The sequence below is a fragment of the Oryzias melastigma genome, linkage group LG7 (assembly GCF_002922805.2).
Source record: "Oryzias melastigma strain HK-1 linkage group LG7, ASM292280v2, whole genome shotgun sequence".
Lineage (NCBI taxonomy): Eukaryota > Metazoa > Chordata > Actinopteri > Beloniformes > Adrianichthyidae > Oryzias > Oryzias melastigma.
In genome coordinates, this window is record NC_050518.1 from 164,458 (window position 1) to 173,827 (window position 9,370).

The window sequence follows — 9,370 nt, forward strand, 5'->3', positions numbered from 1 at the left end:
AGCAAAACGCTTCAGCATCTTCAGCTAATACTTTCAGCAAAAAGCATTCACAATATCACAGGTAATGCAACTTTTCTAGTTTGATTTAAATTTTAGAAAAAGCTTTTTACCCTTTTTATTCACAGAAAACCACCAGACAAAGAAGCTTTAACTCCTGATAAACTGTCTCATTTCTGAGGGAACTGTACTAAAAATGCAGGCTGTCCTGCAATAGTGAACAGGAAATGAACACAAAAGAACTCACAAACCAAACAAACATGTCCCTTACTCTGTTTGGCCGATGGCGCTCCCGCCAGCAGCTGAAAGCTCACATTGAGAGACAGGTAATCTCTTTGCTCGACCCAGGAATCCTGGCTGACCAGCCTTTGTGCCTTCCAGGTCAGATCTTTAGGAGTCACCTCAAGCGATCTCTTCAAGTCCTGGAAAACCAAACAGGCCATGAGCTCAGACTCAAACCAAAGAGCAAGAAGGAAGACGCGGCAGCTTCCTGACTCACGGCGATGAGATTGATGAAGTACAGTCCGGCGAGGAGAAGCAGCGTGGCCAGAAACACATTCTTCTTTTTTGAATGCCACCTCATTTTCCTGTCAGAGACACACAGATACATGATACGGCTCTGCGGTGCAGACCTGCAACTCTTTCAGCTGTTAATAATTCAGCAAAGGCTTAATGAATGTTTCAGCAGCTAAAACAGAACTAACTGTGGACAAACAAAGGAAATCCTCCAAAACCAGCATGAGAGTTGATGCAATAACTGAGAACGAATCATAAAATAAACTTTAGACCTGGAGTTCAGCTTGACTTGTGGCTGAAATACTTTGGCTATTGTTCAACTATGTTTACCCAAGTTTAGGTGTTCAACAGAGATTCACTTCTAATCCAGAGTCTCTTTGCTCATGAACTCCAAATCCCTGTTCGTAAACAGTAATTCAAGTGTTCTGTAACATCCAGGTCGGTGTTCCCGTCTGGGAAAACATAAAAAAGACTTATCCCACTTAATCTTCAACATGCAGCATCATTTCAGAACCAAAAAGAACCGCCTGTTCAAGCAGAGATGCACGTTTGTTCTCGTTCTGAGAAATAATTTTTAGAGGTAGGATAATATAAATTATATAAATCCTTCTCCCTTTCACCAATAATCAAACTCTGTTTACAACTATTGCATTTGTGATTAAATTTAACATGTGTGTACTGTAAGTGAAAATATGATTAGTGATTAGGACCCATCATTATGTCCAGAATGATTTTTTTTTTCATTTTGCATCATTTTCTTTTATTTATTTTCAATTGATTTATATTTTAGATAGATTTGATGTATATATGTATTGTTATTGTCTTTAATGCAGAATAAAATGCTTGAAACAAACCAAGTCAATCTATCAATCTTCATCACCAAGATTTATATGATGTCAAATCAGGATGAGCTCAAAGTGAATGAAAAAAAAAATAATAAATTTTAAGTTGAAAAAGTTTGATAGCAGTTTTTGACACTAACTGTAAACTTTAAGGAAATATTCAAAGTCTGAAAAATAAAACTTGAAGAAAAAAGGTATTTTAAACTTGAAATAAATATTTAAACTTTGAAATAAAAATTAAAGAACAAAAATGTTAAACACAAGACAGCAGCTATTACAAATGTTTTTTTTCCTAATTTTGTAAAAGTTTATAGGTTTATAGTTTTTTTATTCAAGTCTCTAATTTATAATTTTTCTTTTTACCACTTTTTTTCATGTTTAAAATACATTTCTTTAATTATTTTGTTCAATATTTCCTTCAAGTCTACAATGTCAACTGACAAGCTTAAAACTAGTTTCAAAAGTTTTTTGTTTATTTACAATCCAGTTTTTCATTTACGACGAGAAAACATTTAAAAGTTAAAGAGTTAAGGAAAAATGGCAAAAGATGAAGAAAACACAAAAGAGTTGTTTGAATCTGTGATTTTCAATTCAGTTTTATGAAAATAAAACATTCAAGAGTTTAGAATATTTCAAAAACAAAAACTGTGCTACAACAAAAAGCAAAGCAATTAATATTTTAGATTTGTTTTTTTAAAAGAATCTGGGAATCTTTATTCTAATCAATAAGATGATGAAGAAACTTCAGAAAAACAGTTGAATGATAAAAAGAATGTTCAAGTTTTTACTAGAAGCAAAGGTTACAAACTTTTTTCTGTGAGATAAGATATTTGAATCTCTTACTTGAAATCTTTTGTTGCGTAATCATGTCCACCATCAAATGAAAAGGCACACCTTTTTTACTGGAAAACTTGACTTTCCTACAAGTTTTAGTTCATTTCATCCGCATTCTGATGACGCCACGGTCAGCTGCGTCTGAACCTGAAGGTGAATCAGAGCCTAAAATCCAGGCGCAGATCTAAGAGAAGAAAATGAACTTCCCTGAGTTTCCAGGACCCATCAGCAGTGATTCATTTGCATCATGATGGTCAGCTGTTTCAGGAACACATTCACAGCTTTTATCATCATCCAGAAGTTAAGGAGGATGAAGAACGAAAATAGTTTACGTTGAACACAAACTATGCCCAGATCCCAAACGTTCAGCAGGGTTTTAGAGGCAGACATGGCATCTAAAGAGGATCTAAACACCACAAAGGTTCTCCTTTTTGACACAAACACCTGAGTGTCGTAAAGCTTCACTTGTTGCATCAAACCAAATGGCTTCACCCCCTAAAAACAGAACTGATGAAACATGATCTCATTTCTGACTGCTTTAGCTTTTAAACATATCCCTCCATCTTCAAATGTTGCAGAATCCCTCTTATGCCGTGGGCTTGCTCAACCCAGCGACTGTTTGGTGAAGGCGGGAAACGCCCCGAACAGGGTCGCTACACACTTACACTTATTAAGGGGTATTTTAGAGACACCAATTAATCTATGAAGGATGTTTCTGTACTGTGGGAGGACATGGGAGTTCACAGAGAAAACCCACAACAGCAAAAGGAGAACATGCCAACGTCACACAGAGAGGACAGCTGGGATTTGAACCAGAACCTTCTCACTGTGAGGCTGAAATGAAACATAAAGTTTCAAAACTATGGAGTTTTGCATTTACTGTTGGGTATGAGCATGCTTTAGCTGTGGTTGAACCTGAAGTTCTAGTCTAAATGTAAATTATGTAAACTCATCCAAGTGAGGTTACAACAGGGTTTTTCCTGGTTTAAAATACGGTGGTGGTGGTGTCTTGTTGCGACCTCAGATTTGTATACCTTAATTTTTGCCCCCTTCCAGGTCAAAATTAAATTCCAAATTAAATCTGAAGCGAAAAAAAAATTAAAATTACTTTCATTATTTATTTGTATTCATTGTAGTAATGAAACTAACTGTAGGGAACATTTAAACATTTCAAATTATTATCATACATATACATAACATACACAATAATTAAACCATAACAGTGCTATGTTTTTCAATAGGCTATATAACACTTTTTAATTTATTTTAATCTGACAGCAGCACACTCAAGTTCCTTTCAAAATAAAATTCAGTCTTAAAACATCCTCCTAAAGCAGCAAATATGTTGCAGCTATTTTTATGTTATTTTCTCATCTAAGAACTTTTCTTTTGAAAAGAAACTATAGGTATTGATGTGCAGCAGAAGAGAATAAACTTTAAACTTAATCTTAAAATAAACAGTTCTGGTGATAGATTTAATCTAATTTTACTCAGTCATCTGACGTGTACATTTTGGTAAAGCACATAAGGTCTCTTAATTTTATGCATAAAATAAACAGCTATCACTCGGTTATTCTTATTGTCAGATTAAACATTCTTGCTCTACTAACTTTTTTTTGTAGCTCAAGTTAATCAAGTTATAAATTGACCAATCAGAAGTCTCAATAAAAACAAGTGGTGACTCAAGGCCCCCACGCTCAACATTTGAAACATTTGATTGACAAATTCTCTCGAGCTTGCTTTCAGTGGGACAGGTGTGGAGTGGTTGCCATAGAAACGATGACTTACACCGACCCCTGCTTACGACGTCTGGTTCCAACATGGCGGCATCCGTATTGCAAAAAAGGGCAACTTAATTAACTTCATGTGGTTGGAGCCGGAAGTAAACCACTTTCTACTGGTGATGTCACAGTCACTCGATCCAGTTCTTATTTACAGGCACTTGTCTAAACTACAGGTGTTTAAGTCCAGGCCTCGAGAGCCGGAGTCTTTCCAACTAACCTGCTATTGTAGCTTCTTACTGGCAAAACCCACCTGATCCAGGTAATCAACTGCAGGTAAGGCGGGGTTTCTGAAGAACCAGCTGGTGGTCGGTCAGGTCCAACAAAGCCTGGAGTCTGAAATCCCTGTTCTAAACTATCATAAAAATCCATCCTAGTGAAATGTCCATAGTTAATAAATAAAATCACAGAAGTAAAAATAAAATAGACTAGTCGTCATTCTGACAGCTGTGGGTTTGCACCTGGGTACTAAGCTCAACACACCGTATGTTATGTATTTGATCATGTTTACCATGGAGGGAGTGTCACTGTAATGCTGTTTGCCAGGAAAATGTACACATGGAGACTCATAAATCCCCAAACAATCTCAACAGCCACAGATGGAAAACAGTTGTGTTTGGGTTGTTGGCTGAGGCTCAATATTAAAATTTACAAAACAAAAAAAAAAATTATTTGATGACAATGAATTATTCATGTTCAACTTGACTCAAAGACTCACTCCAATAAAAATTGTGTTTTGGTGTCTATCATGTTCTTGTAGCATTTGTGTCATGATGGAGGACAAATATGTAAAGAAAAATGAGCTCAAAAAGGTATTTCTGAATATGTATTTACTAAAATTATTGTGAATCAGGAACAGATGAAAAAAAAAACTCTTTTTAGAAAGAGTTTATTTGTGAGGCAGAAAATACAAAAGTCGGGTCACAAGCTAAACTCCATTCTGATACATCTACATGCAGACAAATAGATCCATGAACGTCTTTGTTTTCCTCATCTGAGCTGAATTCTGGATCAAATCTGTACGGCTGGACAGCTCTGACATTGCTCACCGTTAGGTTGGAGTTAAGAGGGGCTGTAAGCCAGTGGGAGAGTGTGCAAACAAAGAGCTCTCAGCAACAAGGTTGGAGCGGTTAGATCACTCCTATAGTCCCGCCCACAACTCAGAGCCAGATTTCTAATGAACTATTACTATGTCCAAGAAAATGACAAAAGTTTATTGACTAAAAAACACATAATCATAGTTAAAAGATCTACAGGAAGCGCTTTGAAAATAGATCAAAAGATGATCGGAGTGAGAATCTAAACTACAGATTTAATAAAGCTTTAAAAAATGAAAGCTTTAGCGACAAGAATCTATTTTTTTCCCTTCCATTTGCATTCTTATGTTCAAAATCTGTTGATTTATATTTCTTGTGCACAGAGCATACACAGATAAATGCAAACGTTGGTTTTTCTTTATTTCTCTGTTTTGATTGTAGCTTATAAATTATAAGTTGCATATTTGCGCATAAAATCACCAACCAAAGTTTAATCTTCGCCGCACTTTTCCAGCTTCAGCCTGAATTAGAGCAGACGTCTGAGGAGCGCGAGACAAACTTCAAACAGAAAAATGGTTAGAATGGTTATTTATTTTAAATACCGCTGAACATGCTTCTCACGTGCTTCTGATCAGACTGTAACGTGGCAGCGCATGTGAAGAGACAAGCTGCTTCTCCGCGCGCGAGGGGGACACGCGCCGCTCTGCAGCGGCGTCACCCAAATGCTCCTTTTATCTTGACAAAAAGGAATAAATGTGAGTAAATCCAAAAGGACCGCTGACAGAATCAAATGTTGGAATGGTTCTCCCTCAAAGGCTTCAACAATGACTTGTACAATTCTCCGGCATTATTACAGTAGACGCTGTTTACATCCAGAGTCCTCGCGGTAGAGGCGTGGAAAGAGGCGGACGGTTGCAATAAACTCACTCCAGATTTATGACAGTACTTCCTGTAGATTCGTGACTCAGCTATGACTCACAGAGACTCAGACCAATCGCTGAAGATGGGTTGCAGACGTTTGCAATATGGCAAAAGCCGTTTCAGGAAGTGACGCTGAAAGCGGTGGCCAACTTTCACTTTCACCTCATGGCTCGAGAAGTCCAGTATTTTTCACAGTCAATGGGGTTGGTGCTGCCCCTGAGAGTGTGGAGAACATATTCACTCCAGTACTCATGTAAATCTTCAGCTTCGCAGGGAACAGAGAGACGGCTTTCACTTTCTTCTCTTTAAGTTGTTTAATCACTTCCCTCACTTCTTTACGCTTCTTCTGAACTTCTGCGGTGTAGTCCTGGTCAAAAGACACCTTTTTGTCTTTGTATATAACTCCATTGCTCTTCCAAGCTGTTAATTTTTGGTAAAGTATATGCAGATTTTCTTTCTTTAGGCTAGTTTTGAGGTATTTTCCCCAGAGCGTCGAAATCAAGCTGTGTCCTTTGTCATGACGTCACCGGAAGTCCCGATCATCTTTTGATCTATTTTCAAAGTGTTCCCAGAGGTCTTTTAACTATGATAATTTAGTTTGTGGTCAATGCAAATTTGTCGCATGAATCGTGTTCAGTGTGAAAGCACCTTTACAATAGAACAGCTTGTTGCCTGCCAATTGTAGATTTTACGTAACAACTACAAGCTCTTTCAAACTGCATTTTCGTGTCAGTTGATGATTCACAATGATTTGAATAAAGAGATGCTCTCAAATACAATTTGAATCTTGATTTTCTTTACATATGTCCTCCATCATGCTACAAGAACATGTTATGAAACACCAACATTTTTATTAAAGGGTGTCTTTTATGAGGCTTAACTGAAACATTGTTTCCCAAAACAGAAAACACAAACCTGAGCCTCAGCAGATTAGTTAGCTAAATGTCACAAACACTGCAACTAAACAAGTCGTGCCACTTTTGCTACACATTCCTGCTTCACCTGTTTGTTTTATTTCCTCTTCAGCATGACTGAAATATTTATGAATGGAAGAGAACCAGTTACAAACTGTATTCCTCCTTTTCTAAAAAAAAAAGGACGACGCAACTTTATGACATTTTCCAGGACTTTCTTTGTGGCTTACATTTACATAACCTGATTATTTCTGTGTTTGAGTACATCCATGGCTCAGTCAAAGATCAAAGTAAAACAACATTTATGAGTCCATGTCCTAGGACATGGACTCATGAATCTTTGTAAGCTTACAAAGATTCTCTTTGATTCGTCTGATGGTTTGATGAAAGATGTTGGTTAGGCTGCTGAACGCAAACAAAAACTGGATTTTCAGGAAACCAACAAACCAAAAACCAGTGTAGAGAGAAGGTCAATAATAAACAGGTAATACCAGTGACAATAGCTGACAAAAAGTTTAAAAACTCAAACACTAAGAACAGTTATACCAACAGAAATGCTGGTATTATTGTCCCGTGTGCATAAATAGTTGTGAGTTCTGACCAAATTCTAGTCTGAATCACCACAGAAAGTATTTTACCCTTCAACAGAATTAGAAGGAAAAGTCCCTTAATACCCTGAACCTCTGAGACTGGGTTTTATCAAGACAAAAGTGTGTAAACACAGAAACTGAGCCAGGCGCCTCGTGTTTGCCCTCCTGCAGAGACTCCCAGTAAAACAGGTCCTGTATGGACAGATTTAACACACACACTGTGTGTCTGGTTTTTGGTAACAAGCCATCATGGCTCACTCACTAATAATAGCTCAGACCCTCCGTGTGGGGCTGCGCTAAAGCGGCGTAACAGGCGCGTCCTCCTCAAGTTTGGTCAAAGTCAAAGGTCTTTCCAGCCTGACAGGAGGACGGGGGTCTGCTCAGACCTGACAGCAGCTATGAAAGCTCAAACACACTTCCGATAAATATGAATAAATAAACACAAATACCTAAGTTATCCACTGAAAGGGACCGCAAACTAAAAAAAACTGGTGGGAAAGCCGTCATTTTTACGCACCGTTTCAGGAAGTGTTCTCTGGCGGCTCAAGGCGCTGGATGAACCCCGAGTGACGCTGTTGGTTTGCGGGTCTGAAATCCACGGAGAGGGCGGGAGGACAGCCTCCGTCCTGCCGGCGAAGAGCCTGAGCTCCGTCTGCCCGCGTGCGTGCGCGCAAAGGCAGGCTCGGCCGAACGGCACAGCTGCGACGTCCACTGGCGCTTCAAGGAACAAGTTATCATGGGGTTGGGGGGGGGGCGAGGCGGGAAGTCTCAGGCACAGGGTTTTTCTGCCAATAGAGGGAGAGTTTCCTCCTTATCATAATATTCTAATAAATCTTTGAGGACCCTCTCCAATAAAAAAAAACTGTTGGGGTTTTTTTAAACATTTTTATGTGCCTTTTTATTATATATAAATAAAAATAAAAATTATAGTTGTATTTCTTAGTATTTCTTCATTCAAATTGTTGGGAATCAGGAATAGACGAAAAATAACTTTTTAAAAAACTAGAAAACGCTAGTCCACAAGCTCCCTGCGCTGCTCCATTCTGATGCATCCATTTGTAACAAATAGATTCATGAACGTCTTTGTTTTCCACATCTGAGCTGGAATCTGGATCAAAACTGTATGGCCACATAGCTCTGATGTTATTCGCCATTTTTGTTGAATCACTGATGTTGGGTTCTAAAGAGCTGTAAACTAGAGAGTAAACAAAGGGATGATGGGAAATGAGGGAAGGCTCACTCCGTACCAACAGCTTCTGTTACTCTGCAGAAACTATGGCTGTGTCAGAATTCCCCCCTAATCCCTAACTACTAAAACACTATATAGTGCAGGACTATCTAGTGCCATGGATTTTAAAGGTAATTCAGACACTGTGTTCACTACTTTTCTTTTGTTTTTCTAAACATCTATGCCGTCACAGATTTCATGAAGTGAAAATTAAATAAAAACTAACATTTCGAGATGTTTATTTATGGCTCCACTGTGTTCTGATGGTGAAAATGTGGTTGGTTTATTAACATATTACATTTAAACAAATTTTTTGGTTTGAAATTGTTCGACCGCAATGCATTGTGGTCTATATTCGCTAATCTAGTTAGCATCGATGCACGCTAGTTTTTTGCAAATACTTTTAGGGAATTTCAAGTGCACTCGATTTTGGAATTATTAGATTCGGACAGCACTAGAAAATGGCGAACGCACTATATAGAGCACTAAATTGGGGGAGAATTTGGACACAATCAAAGTCTTATGCCAATGCTTTTTTTTTCTCAAGAATGGCATAGTCATAACTAAAAGAGCACTGGGAACACTATAGATCAAAAGAAGATCGCTGTGAGACTTTAAAGTCAAGTAATAATACAAACTAGATATTTCGCATTGCCTGTGATAATGCTAGTGTGGATGCTGTAAGCTCAATGTGGCCGCCTAAAATGTTA

The 9,370-nt window shown here is 38.0% G+C and overlaps 1 protein-coding gene across 2 annotated transcripts in view; it reads right to left on the bottom strand.

Moving 5' to 3' along the window:
• zgc:101663 (alpha-1,3-mannosyl-glycoprotein 4-beta-N-acetylglucosaminyltransferase C) overlaps window positions 1–8,120 on the bottom strand; it is a 17,545-nt gene extending 9,425 nt beyond the window's left edge. The window contains exons 1-3 of one of the 2 annotated variants that reach the window (XM_024293943.2): window positions 7,950–8,120; window positions 497–584; window positions 269–419 (exon numbers count right to left, since the gene is read on the bottom strand). In XM_024293943.2, the coding sequence (XP_024149711.1) occupies window positions 269–419; window positions 497–580 (235 nt within the window). In that variant the 5' untranslated portion in view covers window positions 581–584; window positions 7,950–8,120. Of the gene's footprint in view, window positions 1–268; window positions 420–496; window positions 585–2,198; window positions 2,540–7,949 lie in introns of those variants that run through there. The other variant, XM_024293944.2, reaches the window with a different exon arrangement.
• Between the last annotated feature and the right edge of the window lie 1,250 nt (window positions 8,121–9,370).